Source organism: Callorhinus ursinus, unplaced genomic scaffold, assembly GCF_003265705.2.
Source record: "Callorhinus ursinus isolate GAN/ISIS: 27379988/994484 unplaced genomic scaffold, GSC_fseal_2.0 scaffold56, whole genome shotgun sequence".
Lineage (NCBI taxonomy): Eukaryota > Metazoa > Chordata > Mammalia > Carnivora > Otariidae > Callorhinus > Callorhinus ursinus.
In genome coordinates, this window is record NW_027397118.1 from 7,245,983 (window position 1) to 7,266,346 (window position 20,364).

General features: G+C 43.4%; 1 protein-coding gene across 1 annotated transcript in view; it reads right to left on the reverse strand.

Moving 5' to 3' along the window:
• Positions 1–20,364, reverse strand: part of LONP2 (lon peptidase 2, peroxisomal) — a 119,619-nt gene that overhangs the window by 2,378 nt on the left and 96,877 nt on the right. Inside the window, exons 12-14 of the mRNA XM_025852359.2 lie at positions 11,810–11,952; positions 1,660–1,867; positions 1,046–1,236 (exon numbers count right to left, since the gene is read on the reverse strand). Coding sequence (XP_025708144.1) covers positions 1,046–1,236; positions 1,660–1,867; positions 11,810–11,952 — 542 coding nt within the window. The remainder of the gene's footprint in view (positions 1–1,045; positions 1,237–1,659; positions 1,868–11,809; positions 11,953–20,364) is intronic.

Genomic DNA, 20,364 nt, shown 5'->3' on the forward strand with positions numbered 1-20,364 from the left:
CCCCACTCATTTTTGAGTGTTTGTGTTATTCCTTTCACTCTTTGCTTAGTCTAACATCTTGAACTAGGAAGCTGAACAGTTCATGTCAGTAAAGCATTTATATTTCCTTTTAATAGCACTGATAATATTAACCACTATTAACCACTGTTACAGTCTCCTGAAATGCAGTAATTCCTGGGTAAGGTGAAGAAAGGAGATCAGCCATTCCTTTCAAATACAGACCTATAAATGTATCATAATAATAGGATTTAGAACATGGTTGAATTCCTGGTTGAATTTTAAAAATTGGGGAAATGAGAGCAGTTTTAGTGATCTCTCAACTGGTGATTCTATGATCTACTTTCACAATTACCTCATAAAATAAAGGTGTTCTAAGATAAAGAACATTCGTTTCTTTTCTCACTTTGCTATGAACCCACCAAAATTCTGTTGTAAACTAGTACTGGTAATCAATGACTTAAGACCCTAAATGATCGCTCAAGTTCTCTGTATTTTTTATCAGTGTTTTTGTAAGTAGTTTAGGGTATGGAGGGGAGCCCCAAAGCCCCATGTATATAGAACTTTTTACAAATTTAGCAATTAGACATGGTTGGTCTTTATTATAGTTTCCATTTTATACTTATTTTTCTATAAATCTATCAACTATAGTAATCTAAGTTATTTATAGGCGGTCTCACAGGGACTTCAAAAGTTGAGGAGTTAGCCTCAAGTTTAAAAAAATCAGCTGATATCCTGTTTTACATAGAAGTTATCTGGTTAACAATTTGCTAACTGGAACAAAACCTCCACTCTTCACCTCAGTGGCTGACATTTCTGATGACCAGACTGATAACTTCTTTCCCTCATAAGTCTTCTTTGTTAGTAGAAGGGAAAACATTGTTAGTTTTTCTTTTATTTGTTCAATATTGAAAAATGTGCATTAGTTACAAGTATAAAACTTTAATGTGTTTAAAACTAAGGTATATATAGGAAGAAGGGAAATTACTATTTAAACTTAAAATTAAAAAAAATTTAAAACCATATAAATCACTTTCTTCAGACTTACTGGAAGAACAAGACCTCTCAGTGTGATTTCTCCAGTCATGGCTACATCTGAACGCACCAGCCGCCCACTAAAAAGCGAGGCAAGACAGGTTACTATGGTAACTCCAGCAGATGGTCCATCTTTTGTGACAGCACCAGCTGGGAAGTGCAGATGGATGTCTGTGTTGTCAAGAAGATCAAAACTTCCAGAAGCTTAAAAAAGGAAATAAGGATTTTAATGTAGAAAAATTAAACCGGTTTTCTTTTTCTCCTGAAAAAGAGAATCAAAAAGATAAAAATGTTTTGGGTAAATGAATCCCTCAAAATATTAATGGGTGGTACAATTAGAGTGGGGTCTGGAAGAACAGTTTCATTCTACTCTAAGGAGAAGTGAAAACAAACCCTTGAAAATCAGTTTCTAGTTCAGGCGCTAGCCACATAGTCCTAACATGGGAGCTAGAATTTCTGTGGGCATTCAAAATCAAAGGTTTGCTACTTTCGTGAAGGTGTGACTCTTTCTTTAGAGCCCACCTTCATCCTTGTCACAACTGGGAGATGCCTCCTGGATCACGATCCAAAGGCTCCTTCCTCCTCCCTGCTTGACAGCAGTGCCTCGGCCGGGGCGAGGCCACTCACCGTTAGTCAGATGGTATTTCTTCGCATTGCTGCGGAGCCAGCTGATGGCAAGATGGGCAGACTCCTTCATGACGTCCCCTAGCTGGCCAGTCAGAGTTAGCTGACCTTCACCATCCATTCGGCTTGCCTCCACGAACATGATTTCCCCACCTAAGGGGGTCCAAGCTAAACCTATTGCCACTCCTGGTTGACTCAACCGCTCGGACACCTTGAGAGAAAGAAGAAAAATGATGAGTTCAGTCAACAAGAGCCCAATTACATTCTGGCTGGCTAATCTCCCCACCACATGCCACCACAGCCTCCTCCTTCAGTTACTCTTCAACTCAAAGTACTTACTACTGCACCTCATTTGAACCAAACTTCCTGTTTGGCACTTATTTTTACCTTAAACATGTGTGAATAACTTTGATTAAAGAGCCACATTTAGTTACACATGCCCTAATTTTCAAAGAACAAACCCAATTGTTTTATCTACTTAAATATTTTTATTAGGCTGCATATTTATAAATACTCTAGAACCTAACTTCATTTTAGGCAATCATGCATTTGTTTCAGAAACCAGAAACCCTTTTTCAAGCAGACATTTCTTAAATGGCCAAGTGTGAAGGTCTGTGTTAAAAACCCTATATTTTACTTCTCTGCCACTTTACTTTCTGTTATTGCTGCAGAAACACTATAAACTACTACTTCACGATGCCCCGGATCTTTTCCCGTGGGCTTGGAGGCCCACGGCGCCCTCACTGCCGCTGTCAACTGAACATGTCACTTGCCTGAGACCACCAGCCAGGTGATGAGCCAGTTCATGCAAGTCAGGAAAACACATAAAAAGTAACAATACAGCTGAAACACAATCACATTAACTTTTACTGCACCCTCTAAGCCTCCAAATTTCTTATCCTATAGAAGAAGCTATCCAGGGACGCCTGAGTGGCTCAGTCGGTTCAGCGTCTGCCTTCGGCTCAGGTCATGATCCAGGGTCCCGGGATTGAGCCCCGCATCGGGCTCCCTGCTCAGTGGGGAGTCTGCTTCTCCTTCTCACTGCCACTCCCCCTGCTTGTGCGCTTTCTCCCTCGCTAATAAATTAAAAAAAAAAAAAAAAAAAAGCTATCCATGTCAGAGGAACTGAGCACAACTTGTCAGCCCGTCACTAATCCAGATATGAGATTTTTCCACCAGAGGTAACTTTCTCACTAAGGAGAAGAACCAACAGTCTGAGTTTCTGGTTAAAGGGCTGCATTGCTGATGCTTCTTCCTTTTCCAAGGGGCTTAGATGGTGAAAATCCTGACTTTAAAACACTCCAAAATCATGTGTGGCGTCCACGAAAGCTATTGGGCACTTATTTTTACTGGTAAACCTGCTAACATGTTTTGAAAGTTTGTTTCATAAGTGAGAGACTCGGAAGTCCAAACTGTGGCGTTCACAGAGCCGAGCACATACCAGATCCCAAGTCCTCAGCTTTGGCACTTGTGCCCTGTTTCCATACGTACTTGAGGAGAAAGACACAAAAGATCAATACTATTTAAGGAAAACATAGAAACAACTGCTTATAAAAGTGTTCCCAAGGCTTGTTTTTTTCTAATACAAAATCAATTTTCTATCCCTTAATGACATCTACTTTGGGTAGGAATTTGCCAGGGGTTCCTGTTTTATCACATGGCTCTTTTCTAGGGCTGAGTGAACTAATCCTAAAGAATTATCCTCAGTACAATGAATTGTGTAAATTTAACTGAAAAAGCCATTTGGCAGAATTCTGTTAGCTATAACAAGAACCATCCCTTTTTTACAGCTAAATCCTCAAAACTCATTTGTCAGAATACCAAAAATGTGTCCAAAGAATCAGGAGTAAGGTGCTTGTTGATTACTGTGTCGCTTCAAGAAACCAAGCCAGTTTTCCAACTTTCCATCTGCTGGGGAGGCTTCGTACTCTGGGTAGAGGTAACTGGTGCATTGTTCACTGAACAATGGAGGGCAGGTAAGTACATATGGCCAAACCAGAAACATCCAGGCCCACAAGCATTTTATTCTGACTTGATGGTTAAGTGTTCTCATATTAACCTGAAGATGGGAAAATGGCAAATCTATGATTTAACAACATACAGGCGGGAGAAGTGAGGGGGCTTGACTACCAGCAACCCAAGAATCTCTGTGATTAAGGCTAATAGCTGTTATCTATAAAGGTAAAGGATCTTTAATTCTTAGATTCTTAGACTTAGAAACATACTTTATTTTTTTAAGATTTTACTGATTTGGGAGAGAAAATGGAGGACCATGAGTTGGGGGGAGGGTGGGCAAAGGGGGCAAAGGGGAGGGACAAGCAGACTTCCTGCTGAGCAGAGAGCCCAACACAGGGCTCGATCCCAGGACCCCAGATCATGACCTGAGCTGAAGGCAGACGCTTAACCAACTGCGACACCCAGGCGCCCCATCACACGTTTTTCAAGATTTTATTTTTCAGTACTCTCTACACTCAATGTGGGGCTCGAACTCACAGCCCCAAGATCAAGAGTCGTGTGCTTCTCCAAACGAGCCAGTTAGGCGCCCCCAGAGTCATACTTTTGAGGGCACGTGCTCTGAAACTGTAACAGTCACACATCAGGTTTCTACGTATTTTCCCTCAGAAATGAGGGGAATGCAAGTAACTGTGAATGTAAAGGGTAAGACCCATGCTTCTTTCCTGCTCTTGTGTGCAGCTTCCCAGCCATCTTAACCTGTTTGCACAGAACAATTTGTGTCTCATAGCACTCCTTAGAAAGTGACTCAACACAATAATTTCAAAACTATGTGTATCAGTACTTTTCTGTCAGTTTCTAATTGCACTGCTGGTCTGTGGAATCATCAGTTAAATTAGCCAAGACAGGCCTCAGCTCGAAGCTGAGAATATTTTCCCTGCTAGATGTCAAAGTGGAACACAAGCATCCCAAGCTCATTTTGTCGTTCAATTTCCCACAGGTATATCCTTGTGCTTCAATTTCCTTATCTGTTAAATAAATCTTGTTTATAAAGAAATGGTCGATCTCTTCTTTAATAATTATATCATGGAAATCAATCATGTAAATATGCAGATTGAAGAAGTGCTGAAAATACTTAATGAAAGACCTAATTAATAATAGAGTATGTCTTCTAGGGGCACCTGGGTGGCTCAGTCAGTTAAGCATCTGCCTTTGGCTCAGGTCATGATCCCAGGGTCCTGGGATCGAGCCACATTATGGGCTCTCTGCTCAGCGGGGAGCCTGCTTCTCCCTCTCCTTGCCACTCCCCCTGCTTGTGCTTTCTGTCAAATAAAATTTTTAAAGAAAAAAGATTATGTCTTCTAAGTCTGGTTCATTCTCACCAGTTCGACAGTAGCTATGCTGAAGGAGCATCTGTGTACTAATCATTGCAATTTCCCACCGTTCATCCCCCTTGATTAACTGGAAATAGCGATACCTGACTGAAACAGTAAATACGTACAACTCCTTGTGACGGTTCCAAGCCTCGATCAATGCTCACGGTTTTAGGACCTTGTTATTTACTACCGCAGCCTCATGAGAGGGATCGAGGGCTTTACGCTCATTCAACAGTGCTTTACAGAGCATCCTGAGCTAGGTTCCATGACAGCTCATAGAGACATAAAAGTGAATACCTCTTGGAACTGACAGACTACTCAAGCACATTAGATAAAGGCACGATTCTACGCCAGCACAGGGAGACAGCGGGGTGTGTACCAAGGGCTTCCGTCTACAGGGCCCCGAAGAATCAGAGATCCGTGTCTGGGGAGCAGGGACAAGTGTCAGAGAAGAGGCTGAGCAGTGTCTTAAAATATGAGTAAGAGTCTGCTGGGAGGAGAAGGGCCAGGAAGCCATCCTGAGACAGGCCAGCAGGTGCCAAGGACTGCAGACACGGGTAATTCCACGGCCTTCTTTCCAGCACACATACCGCACTGACCGCACAACCCGAGCTATGAGATGGCCGTGGGACGCGGCCACTGTCAACTGGTTTCTTTTATACCTCAGAGCGCTTTTCGTGCTCCTGCCAGGCTGTCACCACGGCAGCTATCCATCTGCCAACTTCTTTCAAGTCTTTGTACTAAGATCCTCAGCCTTGAATTCATGAATATTTGATTTTCCTAGCTGCAAATCTGTTTCCATAGCGTTCAGAAAAGGGCAGGTCAGATCCCATTTGCCTGGGAGAGGTGCGGGGGTCCACCACTGTCTGCTCTCAAAGCCCCAGTCCGGCTGCCACCGCACCGCAGAGAGCCAGCTGCTTCCAGCCCCTTTCAGTAGAGCCTTTTCTTGGCACAGTCAGTTCGTGGTGGGGCACCGGGCCAGGCTGAGTGTCTGACACAGGCGCGTGCGGCACAGCAGGTTAAATGGAGTGCACGGAGACTTCACGACCATAACTCTTGTGGGCATTTCACTAGTGTTTATACTCTGCCCATTTCCAGCACCTGGTTTTGTCTGAAAGGCAAGCATGCTGATGGAATCTCCTGGAATTCACCTTTGGATGCATTTTATTCAAGATGCCTTTTTTTTTTTTTTTAATATTTATTTATTTATTTGGGGGGAAGAGAGAGAGAGAGAAAGTGTGAGTAGGGGAGGCGTAAAGAGGGAAGAAGAGGGACAAGCAGACTCCTCACTGAGTGTGGAGCCCACCGCTGGGCTCGATCTCACACTTCTGGGATCATGACCTGAGCCAAAATCAGGAGTCTGCACATAACCGACTGAGCCACCCAGGCGCCCCTATTCAAGATGCTTTTAAAAATGTGCATGTCTATCTTCTTCCCTTTAATATTACTATTTTTTAAGGGCAGTGGCCTCTGGAAAAGGACTTTTCATACACCACTGCAGGAAGCCAGTGCTAAGGTTTTAATACAAAATATGAATGGAATCAGGAATACTCAGAAAACACAATCTCAGCACGAGCAGGACAGACAGAATGCAGAAACTTAGGGCATGGATGACTGGCTTTCTGAGGCTGCAATGACTAGAGCTTACCTGTTCTTCTGAGTGTGTTACTACATTTACAGCTGTGAGTTTAAGACTATTATTACCCCCAGAGATTTTTGGTCAACTGCAAGACTGGCCAGCTAGGATATGTATCCAGTGATGTGGGGGCCTCTCCTGCTTTCACTAGGATGCAAATGACAATTGTAAGATTCTCATTTCACCCTAAGGATGTTCATGTAACCAACCAATAAAAGTAATTACAACTGAGCTGACCATTATTAAAGGTCATCTCCTAACTGACCAGATCAAATAAGATTAAGTAACTGTCACTTGATTCCTGAGCCTTTCCTACTTCCTCTCCTGCTGGATGTGGCCCCGGCCCGTGCTTCTGAGGAAGCACCCTAAGTGCTCGGTGCTGTGGCTGCGTGCGCAGCATGATGGACGCCCAGATGGCTGCAGACACCTGCACCCACGCCCACTCCTTCCCTCCTTCTGTCCTAGTGGAGGGAGAGCGTTCCTTTCCTTTCCTTTTCTTAAAGTGAGTTTAATTGATCTTGTCTCTTTAGGAAATCTCATTGTATTGGAAAAGGTGACTTATGATACTATTCCTAAACATGAAATCTAAACTAAGTTCCTAGAAGTCCTTTTCCAACCTGTTTAGGGAATTCTAAAGGGACAGAACTATGAATAAAAATGTGCCTTCTTCCCTTTCTTCCTCACTGGTAGTTTGTTAGGTCAGTCACACTTTTGGCACTAACCTATTTTTGCAGACTCATCTTTGACGAGAGCGAAGAATAGTTAGGGGTGGTGGAAGACTATTAAATGCAGGTATAAAATGAGGACTACAAAAACAATAAAAACAGCGTTTTGTTTGTTGTTGTTGTTGTTTTGGTGATTAGGGATGTTAGTTTTTCGGGAGTAAGGCAGTTGCAGGAACCAGCATTTGTTCATTTTTAGCATGTACCAGGCACTATGGTGGGTGTTTTATAGACATCAACTCACCCAATCCTAAAACCCATCTAAACACGTACGTATAATTAGCCCCAACACATCCCACTGAAGGAGGCTGGGTTTATCACCTGGTGAGTGATGGGCCTCCTTCCTCCTCCCTTCCCCTAACCCCCTGCTCTGGCAGCTGGCCCCCCACCTCCATTCCCTTCCCACTATGTTCTGCTTGCAGAACACTCTTCCCCTTCCTCACCACCCTGCATCCTGCTACCACCCAAGGTGTCTTCAGCGAACAGCTGATGCTCTGCTGCTACCTGGCTTCTGTGTTCTCTGAACAGCTCCTCGATCCCAACAACGGCTTCCTCACCATACCTCAGCCACTCTCTTCCAGGTCCTTATCACCAGCAGAAATCCCACCACCTCTGAAATCAGAATTTGAATGCTCCCAGCCCAGATCATTTTCTTCTCTCTCTAGTTCCCTTGTCTTCAAGACCATCGATGCTGCCACCTTCACATTCTGCACCTGCTCTGTCCTGGCTTCACTTCTCTTCCAGTGAGAAGAACAAGACTTTGTTCCATCATTATCATTTTCTTGTAAATAACCCACTCTTCTCGCCCCTTTCCTCATTATGCCCCACAGAGGGCATCCTCGGTTGCACACGATTTCGTCCCCTCGCACTGTGGGTCCCACACCATCTCACGTGCCCAAAGACTGTTCCCACTGTCCCTCCAGCTACATCCGTCCTGCTCTCTCTACCGGCTTGCTGTGATCAGCACACAGGCCTCCACTTGCAAACAGTCTCCCTGTGGCCACCTCATTTCTCTGCAATCCTTCACAGCCAAGTTCTGAAAGGCGGAGCCTCCACATTCAGTGTTCCCTCACCTCCCGTTCTTTCTTCCACACACTCCCAAATCTCCCATGCCCGCCACTCCCCTCTCCCAAGGTCACTGACCTCCATGCTATCAACACGAATACACAAACAGCAAACACATTTGGCCATTCCCTCCTTCTGGAGGGTCTCCTCCAGTTCTCATGGCAGCATAAAACCCCTTTCCCTCTTACCTGCCTGCTTGTTACTTCTAACTTTCGCTCTCTTTTTGCAGGCTCCTCTTCCTCTCCATGACCCCAAGTGTTGGCGTTCTTCAGGGCCTGCCTCTAGGCTACTGGCTCTTTCTGTGTATACTTTTTCCTCTGGTGACCTCAACATTTCTGGGACTTGACATATTCTCTACCTTCTGACGACTCTGTAACTCATGCCTCCATCCTGGACCTCTCCTCTGGGCCACAGGACTGCATGTCCACGTCTCCTTTCACATGTCTCAGACAATTCAAACTTGACACGTTCACCATCCCCGTCTTTCTCATCACAGTAAATGGCACTGCCACACAAAAATCCTGTTGCTCCCACCAGAAGCCCAGAATCCTTCTAATGACTGTTTCCTTTGTTGTCCGTATGTAAACCATCAACAAGCCCAAGTCTACCTGTAAACGATGTCTCAGATGGTGCTGGAGCAGTGACCGCTCCCCTCCAATCTCAGCGCTGCCTGTCTTCCCTACAGCACCAATCTCAACTTACAGTTACATGGTAACTTGTTTATTTTCTCTATGAAAGGAAGCACCATGAAGGTAGAGATCATACCCTGTTTACTACTGTATTTACCACCAGCTCTTTAACACGTATCTACTGAACAAATGAAACTCTTTCTAGAAGAAATGACAGACCCTCGACTTTTACCTTTATGGAGAATACAGGCATTTAAACCAAAAAAAGGTGCCTTACAACACTGTGGATCACTTCAACACATACTCCAACATTCCTAGTACAATCTCTCTCCAGACTTTTTCCCCAGGATCGCAGGAAGAAGAGTGACGAAGGCTGGCCACTGCGCATTTTCTGTGAGAACTGAGACCCCAGGTGTGCCAGCGCTACATTCCCCACACGTGAGAAACAGAGCACAGCTCTGGAGGCAGTCAGGCTTGAACCAAATCTCCATTCTGGCAAAAGCTGTGTCTTCTTGCAAGTTATTTAAACACTCTAAGCCTGTTTCCTCATCTGTTCTTGGAAAGACGCCATGACTGAGGATTCAAAGACATGTCACTTGTTAGAGGGTCTTCCATGGTGCCTGAAACCTAACAGATACACACAAAAAGTGGCCAAGAACCCCAGGCCAAACCCTCCCGTTCCAAAACATAGCACTACACTGGGTAAGAATACAAACAAAAATCTGACGTAGAGCAGATGTCTTTTTTTTTTTTAAACTGCCATACTTTAAGCCATTCTCTTCTTAGCAGGGAGGCTAAGCCCTCATTTTCTTCATTCAAGCCCTCATTCTCTTCCTTAGCTTGGTTGGACAGGGGACTGGAGAAGAGCAGAAAGAATACTGGACTTGCCATCAGCTGGTCTGAGTCTGAATACTGGCTTCACTATTTGCACTTTATGTGAAATTTGCAGGACTCATTTAATCTCTTCAAGCTTCTTCCTGGGTATAAAATGGAAGACTCCCAGCATACTGATGGCCCTCGGGGACAATAAGACAAGAAATGTTCCATAAATCTTAATCTCAGAGATGCAAAAGCTCGGGCGAGGGTGGTTAAGCAGCTTGGGGCTGATGGTTCATCAGACCACTAGAGGTTGAGACAGAAACCCCAGGCTACAGGGTGAATGAATTCTCTCAAGTGTGGAAAAGATGAACAAAATGTTCCAAACTCCCAAACACCAGACCTTCTATTCTAAGATGCTATTTTTAAAAGGCAAAAGGCTATTAGACTCTACCTTTCATATTCATGTTGGCGAAAAGTGCTCAGATGCCTAAAGGAAAATGAGTTTCTCCAACGATATCAAACAGAGCTGTTAAGCAGTGTTTATAAAATTTCTCATTTCTGTTCTTTTGGTTCCTTTTTTTGCCAAAGCTCCAAGAATCTCAACAATGCTTCCAAACCTAAAAGCAGCAGAAATGACTGGGAGAGAAGGGGTATATGCAACAGAAACACGCATCAATCTTTTGTTATCTGTTGCTGTAGTTTAAATTCCCAAAGAACTTCTGGAACGTACTGTTTCAGAAAGCTTAGAGAAAAAAGCCCATTGGAAATGCAGGAGTCAGAACCTCTTTTCGTCTTCACTCTCAAAACCACTGCATTCTTGCAGAACAGAAAAGTAGGTTTTGCTCACTTTCTCAAGCAAGGAAAGTTCTGCTCCATTTCTTATAATACTTCAAAATTTAAATCCATGACATCTTAAGAATTCAAATAACCTATCTGCCTCTGACTCTACTGTTCAAGACCAGATTTACTGTTGAGAGTAAACAAGTTCTATTCTTGTAACAGAGTTTTGTAGAGAGGCTCATTAGCCTTAATGACCAGCTCAGAGTTTAAACAGATAAACAAGATGGGTTTCGGGACTACTTTTCCTCTCCACAGTTTTAAGACTTGAGGAAAACCGCATCTACTGGTAGTGATTTTGAATGTCAGAGGGAGAGGTTATCTTCTGTATAATTTATCAGACTTATTCTTCTGAAAATCATTTTTTTTTCTTAAACTGATAGGAGGTGATGGTGAAGCTTCTGAAGAACATGCTATGTTCAGTAGTATAACAAAAATTTTTTCTAGTCACTGACCCATACTAGCTCACATAAGAGTCCTATGCAATATATCAAAATGCCTCAGCAGAGATAGACTCAATACCTTTTTCCATCCAGCTACCTCAACTAAGTCCTGGGGCTCAGGCCTTTCTGACTGGACATTCTGTGGTGAGGGACAGTTAGGGGAGCAAGATGTTAATAGGGCTGCGTGGCTTTAACCCAAGGAGCTATTAACAACAAAACGACAGATTTCCAAAAGATGCAGTCTAGGTCTGCACTAGGGCAGTTAAAGCGAGGTTCACGTTTTCAGATATTTTATACTTAGGTTGTTTCCCTGCCTCTGTCCCCCAAGACTCTGATAGCACAAAAAAGTCTAAGGATTTTTTAGGCATTAATGGGAATATAGAATTTCTAAGGAGGAAAGTCAGAGACACTGTTGTTAAAATGGAACTGGAGGGCAGAGAATAAGATCAGACCGAGTTTCCAGAAGAGGATGTGGCCAGAGTCTCTGGCTCTCTGCAAAAGACTTACTTATTATCACACTGGGCACTAAAATTCAATACCATGCAGAAAACAAGTTTCCAATCTCCAGACAAAATTCAGCCTCCCAAACCACCCAGTTCTAACTTTCCTCCAACCTGTGAAGCAGCCATCAGAGTAAACTGGAGGCCATCAAAAAAGAAATGAGAATAATCACCTCCATTTCATACATCGGGGGCCCAAGGATGTCTTTCAGAGCATGGAAATCAATCAAAATTGGCATTTCAGGTGGTAGGGCTAAGTCCGGAGTGTCACTGATGGATTCAGGTTTTGCATCTTCTAAGATGTGTTCTCTGCAACCTAAGAGAGAAAAATGTGTTTAGAAATTCTCAGAGATTGGAAGGTTTGAAAATTCATTAGTATACATCAAACAGAAGCACAGCCGACTTTAACAGATCAGTCACCTTTATATATTTATTCAGGCACAAAAATTTATCTCATGATCTGTGGAACTCAGGCAGAGACTTCGTCTTTCAAGAGCCCCTGAAGGGTGATATAATGCACCGTCTTGTTCATTTATTCTCACTTGTTTGTCTACCCCTCCCACTGCACATAAGCTCCAGCAAGGCACAACCTTGTCTGTCTTCTTTTTTAACCAGTATATTCTTAAGCCAAGAACAATGCCTGGCTCTGCTCAACTTTAGAGGGCAGACACTGAAGGGTCACATGCAATAGATTACCTTGTATGATTCTGTCAGATAAACAGAACACAAAGCTTTCAACTCCCTCTTCAGACAGGTCCCATCAGGTGTCCCATTTCCTGACAGGCGGCAAGAACTTGGAAATGATGGATCCCCGTATAAGCAATGCTTCTTTTGCAAAAAGGTTATTTTCCAATAAAAACAAGCATAACTGCCAGTGCTACAGTAAAAGCATATGAAGCCTGGTCTGAGACCCCTATGATAATGGACTATTTCCTTGACCTGCCTAAGAGCCCTGGTTGCTAACAACTTGTGGGAGCACGGACTCCTGGTTTGAGCCTAGACATACAAGGAACAGGCGCCAACTGCCTTATCAGACCACCTTTCTGCTGCTCTCTGTAATTCCAGTTTGAGGAAAGAAAAATGTTATGTAAGCCTGTAGCCAGAAACCTAAAATGAATAGAGGTTGAAAAAATGTATGAAATATTTGTCTCTATTCATCCTTATTCCTAGTTTTGCTTTTCTTTTAGCTTTGCCATAACTCTTCCAGTTTTTATACTATCTCATGAAATGTTGTAAAATATCTTTATTTTTTTTACATACATCCTTCCTTCTGGAAATGATTACTATAATATACAACATATAATAATTATAAACTTGCCATTGTGTATTTTATTTTTATTTTTATTTTTATTTATTTATTTATTTTAAAGATTTTATTTATTTATTTGATGGAGAGAGACACAGTGAGAGAAGGAACACAAGCAGGGAGAGTGGCAGAGGGAGAAGCAGACTTCCCGCCGAGCAAGGAGCCCGATGCGGGGCTCGATCCCAGGACCCTGGGATCATGACCTGAGCTGAAGGCAGGCGCTTAACGACTGAGCCACCCAGGCGCCCCTGTGTATTTTATTTTTGGTACCATTCTCCCTTTCTGATATCTCACGAAGTTAAAAGAACTGTTTTTCACTAACTCCTTTCCTTCCAAAAGTGATTCCTGAATGTGTTTTATAATATTAGGCCCTCATTTTAGACTCCAACGATAACTGGAAACATCCTGGGGGCTGGGTGTCCCTAAATGACCCCTGCATAGACCAGCCTTGCTATGATAACCTTCCGGGTGAATGGCTCTCTTAGTCTGCTGGGCTCTCTGGGGCTCCTCTTCAAGACTGAATCATGAAAGATACGTGATGGAAACCAAACAACAGCTCAGATTTTCCACCACTTGCTGCCTGTCAGACCCTCTGCCCAGCACTGAACTTTGCACTACCTATCTCTACAGGGTTCTTGTGAGGATTAGAGAATTAAAGAGAAAACCCTTTGCAGACTGCGAAGTGACGTACCTTAAGTGTAAGTCTTGAGTTATATATATTCTCACAGTCATTTCTTTGGAATGTCATTTCATCTTTCAAAGTCTGGGTTCTAGGAAGTATTCCCTGATATTTCCAACTTCTTACAGCACTTACCTGTTTTACTAAATCTAGCTATCACTGGGTTACTTAGTAGCTTGTGGGCATGGGAGGTTTTCTGCCTGCTGCCCTGTTTGCAGTCTATCTAAGCAGTGTCACTGAGCAAGGGTGGAAAGGCACCCAAATGGCCAGGTTAGCTCCCTGTAGATCTCAAAGCAGAACAGAAGTAGATCTCATTGCTTATATTTAAATTAATGCACAGAAAGAAAAGCACTACCTAAGGTTACTACTGTACCCTAAAAATGAAGGGCTCTGAAACTTCAGCTGATGCACAGAAGAGGCTGTGAGGTTCTTTAGCCTGGTGCGCTTTTGGATGAGGGGCTTTTCTGAGATCTAATTACTGTTGCCAGCCTGGAATTCACGATCACAGGAGGAGGTCAAGCTGGATGGCTGAAAGCCAATCCACAATTATGTAACTAATGCTTCAGGATATCCAATCCCTTTCCAAGTAGAGCAGTGAACTTAGTGCTTTGAGCACTGAGGAAGTGGCGGTGGGGAGAGCTGTTTCTTTTCTTTTCTTTTCTTTTTTAAGATTTTATTTATTTGAGAGAGAGAGCACAAGCAGGCGGAGAGGCAGAAAGAGGGAGAGTTAAGAAGCAGGCTCCCCGCTGAGCAGGGAGCCAGGATGCGGGGCTCGATCCCAGGACCCTGGGGTCATGACCTGAGCGGAAGGCAGATGCTTAACCAACGAGCCACCCAGGCGCCCCGGGAAAGCTATTTCTAATGCAGCTAGACCTCATAAGATAAAAGATGGCCATTTCCTTCAGGCTTTAGGCACAGCAACTGTGTCAGAAAGAATTCAATAAACTTAGAACTAATCTGTGCTTCAAAATGCTCCATCCTTACAACCTAAGCCTAGAGAACGAAAAACTCAAGCCAAGAAAATGGTGTCAGCTAAGCAGGAAAGATAGGCTAGCACTGGATTTTAAGTATCATCCACAAGGACCTACATGAACTGCAAAGTGACAGTAAAGAAATAGAATTCAGAGAATTCACACTTCGATTCCTCAAACAACCAACCAGTACATCATCATCTCACAAAGATGCCCTTCCAGGCATGAAATCCCGGTTACAGGTGAGCCCTCTGTGTCCTATGCATGAGCTTTCAAGCACTCAGCTCTAGTGCCAGGTTTCCCCCCTGCCAGAGGGCTCAGTACCCACAGAAGACAGTGGCAGGGTCCCGAGGACTCGCTGGCTTTGCCCCAGACTGTAGCATTCAAGCAAGCTGGGCTTCTCAAGGCGAGGCAAGCAACAATGAAGAAAGTTCAACCTCTCCCAACATAACACGAGCTCTGTCCCGCGAGCGCTTCCCGCTGAGCCTGTCTTCCTCTTCTGTGCCCTTCTCTTGGGCAAAAACAGTGGTTCTTCAGATGGCTAACAGTCACATGAAAAGGACTGTTTCACCAAGCAGCGAAGAAGTTTACATTGTAAGAGTAAGATACCATTTGTTGGTTACCAAATTAAACTCCAGCAAACTAGTTTAAGAAATGACAAAGATCACTGTTTAAGTGAAGAAATCTTCCCAAACACCGAGCTTATGAAATATAAAGTGATTCAATCTTCCAGGAAAGCCTCCCAAATATTCATACTCACAGACCCAGTGGTCCCAGCTTGCAGGCACCTACCCTTAAGGACATTATCAGAACTGCAGATGACTGTTGTGTAGGCAACAGTTTAGACAACAAAGCTACTTGCTGCAGAATGACTGTCAGAGCAAAAATGAGATCCAATATAAATACTCAACGTTAGGAACATTAAGAAACTGGTACAGCCATCTACGAAAATACGACGCAGTCAATAAAATTGTTTCCTGAGTGTTTTTAAGTAATGTGAGAAAATTCTTTTGAAACAATGTCAATTTGAGGAAAGAGGAGGGTATACACTTTCACATGGCATGATTTTTACTAATATAACATAATATAAATATATGTGAGAATGAATGAAATGATATAGTCCAAAATGTTAAAGTCATTCCCTGAATTATGAGATTAAGATTACATGGTGAAATAGTCAATAAATAACAGTCTCCAATCCTGGCTCTGGTTTCCCAGTTGGCCCTGAAGAAAGTTACTTTACCCCCTTGTATCTGTTTTTCCAATCTGTAAAACCATAATAATTATAGTAACCCTCGTAGAGTCGAGTCACTGGGAGAATTTAACAATGTTTAAAGCCAAAATATGTATAAATGGGAGGAAGTGAGTTATAGAGTTAGAGAAATATTTCACACAGACCTCTAAGACTCCCAGTTCTTACTCCATAGCCCCTTTTGCTGAAGAAAACAAAGTGCCCTCTGCAACCTAATTCCACTCAGGGCCCCAGAGAGAGGGCTTCAACCACAATCACAGGACTGTTGGGAGCCACATAAATTTAACATTTGTAAGAAAAAAAGAAAAAGATAACAAAATGCAAGATTCTTCCCTAGGCTATAATATATATTACTATTACATTCAATGCACCAAAATTTCCTTTATAAATAACTTGGAAGCATATTCTTAAAAGTAATAAAGTGCTATTAAATAGAGGTTGAAAAGGCAGGCCATGGAAAAATGAGAAGCTAGCTCAGCCTCACTCCACTTCAACTGTTTCTTCACTTCAAAGATGAAACTGTTCTAAAAGTGGGAGGGAGCTGAAGTTCTTTTCGGTGATTCACTCTGCTCAGAGAGGTCTCCCAGCTCTTCTTTCATCCGTGTTATCAATCAGCTTGTCCTAACAGAGTCTAATTCAGGACTGAGGCAGGATGGTCAGGGTATAACCAAGGAGTTCCCCAGCACGAAGGCCGCAAATAAACAAGCAGCAGCCAAGCAGCAGCCGGGCAAGCTGCAATGTGCTCGCTCTGCTCACCGGCGCCCCCCTGCAGCACAAGGACAACCACGCTCCTGCGCTGCAGTGCCCTCCCTCAGGGGAGCTGATGTCACCCAGGCTATTAGGAAAAGACGCTCTACAGCTACAAACTCCTCGTGAGAAAGGATTAGGCTTTCCAGAGCAGCTGTCCCAGGGACGCGATCAAGTGTTCTTTCCCACCCACTTTTCCTCTCTCAGAGGAGCACGACTTAAATGAAAGCAGCCCAAGGGCCCAAGAATCACTGTGGGAGGAGGGAGAGAGGAAGATATTAAGAGGGGAGGTAAGGAGGTAGAATAGAGGGGTATATCATCTCTGGAAATGCCCAGGAACTTTGTGTTAAAAAAAAAAAAAAGTTTCTTGCCTTTTGAATAAATCTCGTGGCAAATGGCATCTCTTGGTAGGGGATCCAACCAACAATGGAAAACAGCAGAGGTCAGGAACACAAAAAAGGCTACTAACAACAATTCTCCAGAACGTAGGGGCAATGAAAATCTACCAAATCACAGATGCCCTAGGTGATCTATAATCATCTTTACTCCAGACAGAACATTTTAGTTATCACTTATTATTCTCTGTATTCTGCTTAACTTCAAGTATGCACCACACCTGTGAGTGCCGGCTCATGAGTTCAAAAGCTACACTTTGAGGCAGAGCGATCACAGGAACCCTTTCATCTTGATAATGGACGAAGTGTTCATTTTCACAAAGAGCTGGTTTCTAATGCTCGTGGGGTAGGGATGGAGGAGCGAAGGATGGAGTGTAACAGAATACTGTTAACTGCAGCCAGCAATCGCCAGGGCCCAAAACACGGGGTTAGTTCTCCAAAGAAATGAACACTACCTGTTTCTGTCATATTAATACAATGTCCCTGAAACAGCTACCTGAGAACGGCTGGGTCTCACTCTGAGCCTTAGCAGAATTCAGGAAGAATCAGGAATTCAAGAAGCAGAGGATAAAACCATGATATATAAACTTTAAAAGGCAGAAAGTCAAAGATCTGGCCCAACCCTCCATTTTTTACTCAAGGAAACCAAGACCCAGGGAGGTTAAACCAATTGTCTTAAGTGCACAGCAAATTACAGACAGTACCAGGATTCCTGGCTCCCGACCAAGGATACCTTTTGTCCCAACCCTGAAGTGCAGTCTAGAAAAACTGCCTGTAGTTCAAGAGTTCCTTGACAAAACAAGGCAACTTGGTGGTAAATTTAGAGATTAGATTATATTTTCCTAATTGGGAAAATAATCAACTGGTAATAGAGACACAGATTCCCTTCTACGACTGTTGTCCAAAAAAATCCCCCCAAACTGTGACAGACTTGGGGATGAGTGAAAACAGACAAATGGGTGTTGTGCAGTGTATCCTTCCAGCTAGTCTGTGTCTTACTGCTTCTCAGCTATTTTTCAATTCTGTAAGCTGTAGGAACCGAAAGTAATGCAAATGATGCTCGTCTGTGGATATGAAAGTGAGCTTTGTTCAACAGAGGTGCAACTCACCCTCTCTCCCTGTCCCATGAAGCTGGTTTTGCCAATTTCAGCATTCCTGACTGCCTACATACGGGTGTACTCCTGGATTCTCCACTGAACCAACTGTAACATCTCACTGGTTGTCTCATTAATAAGTTAATCAAAATCTTTGACATATGGTCATTTTATATTTGTATGATGGCAATGATTGCTGTTAAGAAATTATCATCCTGGGGTGCCTGGGTGGCTCAGTTGGTTAAGCGTCCAACTTGTGATTTTGGCTAAGATCATGATCTCATGGACGGTCAGATCGAGCCCCGTTCTGGGGGGGTGTGGTCCACACTCAGCAGGGAGTCTCTTGAGATTCTCTCTCTCTCTCTCCCTTTGCCCCTCCCCCCACTCATATTCTCTAGAATATTAAAAAAAAGAAATTATTATCTTTTAACACTGTACAAAAACACTTGTTTCTAAACAGTGACAGATCTTCCCAGAAGTCAACTCTTAACCACTATGAGTAGCTAACGCATTTATTTATTTTTAAAGATTTTGTCAGAGAGAGAGAGTGCACACAAGCAGGGGGAGGGCAGGCAGAAGGAGAAGCAGGCTCCCTGCTGAGCAATGAGTGTGATTCAGGACTCGATCCCAGGTCCCTGGGATCATGACCTGAGCCGAACACAGACGTTTAACCGACTGAGCCACTAAGGCGTCCCTCTGTCTAGATTAAGAAGATCTTAGGGCCTCAGACACACAGATACATCAAATTGCTTTAGGTACAAAAACATGAAACTTCCCATTTTCAGTATTCCTCCCTTTGGGTAGATCCTCAGAAATATCCAAGAGAAGTACAAATGACCCTCCTTACTTCTAAGAGGCCTTGGAGTCGGAGAACCTGGGTTTGTAGTCCAGCTCTTTCCACCTGTAAGCTCTATGACTTTGGGAAATTTCCTTAACCTATTTTTTTAAAAAGTGTTTTTATTATGGTAAAATATGTATCACATAATATGGATCATTTTAACCATCTGCAAGTACACAATTCAGTGGAACTAAATACATCTGCAATGTTGATATAACCATCACCAACATCTATACCCAAAACTTTTTCATTATCTCAGCATAAACTCTGTAGCCATTAAATAACTCCCCATCCTCTTCTCCCCTCTGTTCTACTTTTCTGTCTCTATGAATGTGCCTATTCTATGGTATGTGTCTACCACAGCTTGTTTACCCACTCATCATGGTCACCTGAGTTGTTTCCATCTTTTGGCTCTGGTGAAGAATGCTGCCATGAACACTGGTATCTGTCTGGGTCCCTGTTTTCCACACTCTTGGATAAACACCTAGAAGTGGAATTGCTGGGTTATATGGTGGTTCCATGTCTAACTTTCTGAAGTACTGATGAACTGGTTTCCACAGGAGCTGTGCCATTTTATGCCCCCACCAGTTTCTCCATATCTTCACTGCTTTTTATTTTCCATTTTTAAATTACAGGTATGAAGTAATATCTCACTGTGGTTCTCATGTTAGGCATCCTTTCGTGTGCTTACTGGCCAGCTGTCTGTCTTCTTTGAAATGTCTATTCAAGTCCTTTGTTCATTTTTGAATTGGGTTGCTTCTGTTGGTTTGAGTTGTAGAGTTCTTTATACATTTCTGGATCTCAATCCCTAATCAGATACAAGATTTGCAAATTTCTTCCATTCCATTGGTTGTATTTTTTTTTTCTTAATAGTGTCTTTTGATGGGGGGGGAAGCAAGATGGCGGAGGAGTAGGAGACCTGGATTTCGTCTGGTCTCAGGAATTCAGCTGAATAGGGATCAAACCATTCTGAACAGCTAAGAACTCAACAGGAGATCGAAGAAAAGAATAGCAGCAACTCTATGAACAGAAAAGCGACCACTTTCTGGAAGGTAGGACATGTGGAGAAGTGAATCTGAGGTCATATTCAGGAGGATAGAAGGCGGGGGAGGGGGGCGGGAGAGGGGGCCTCTGACCGCAGCTTCTGGCGAGTGATAGAGCAGCAAAGTACAAAATCAGAACATTCAGAAGTCGGTTCCGCTGAGGGACGTCGCTCCAGTGGCTAAGCAGGGGGTGGAACCTTCGCGGGACAGTATGGTCTCAGGACCCTCGGAGTCACAAAAAGACCAGGGGTGCCTGAGTGCGGCAGAACTCCCAGGAATTGGAGCGGGGAAGCTGGCTGCAGAGACAGAGCCGAGGCGCGGGCTCTCAGCTCAGGGTTGCCATAAACTGTGATCAGCCACACAGTCAGGCCACTGTGCCTCCAGCAGAGACCCAACAAGTGGC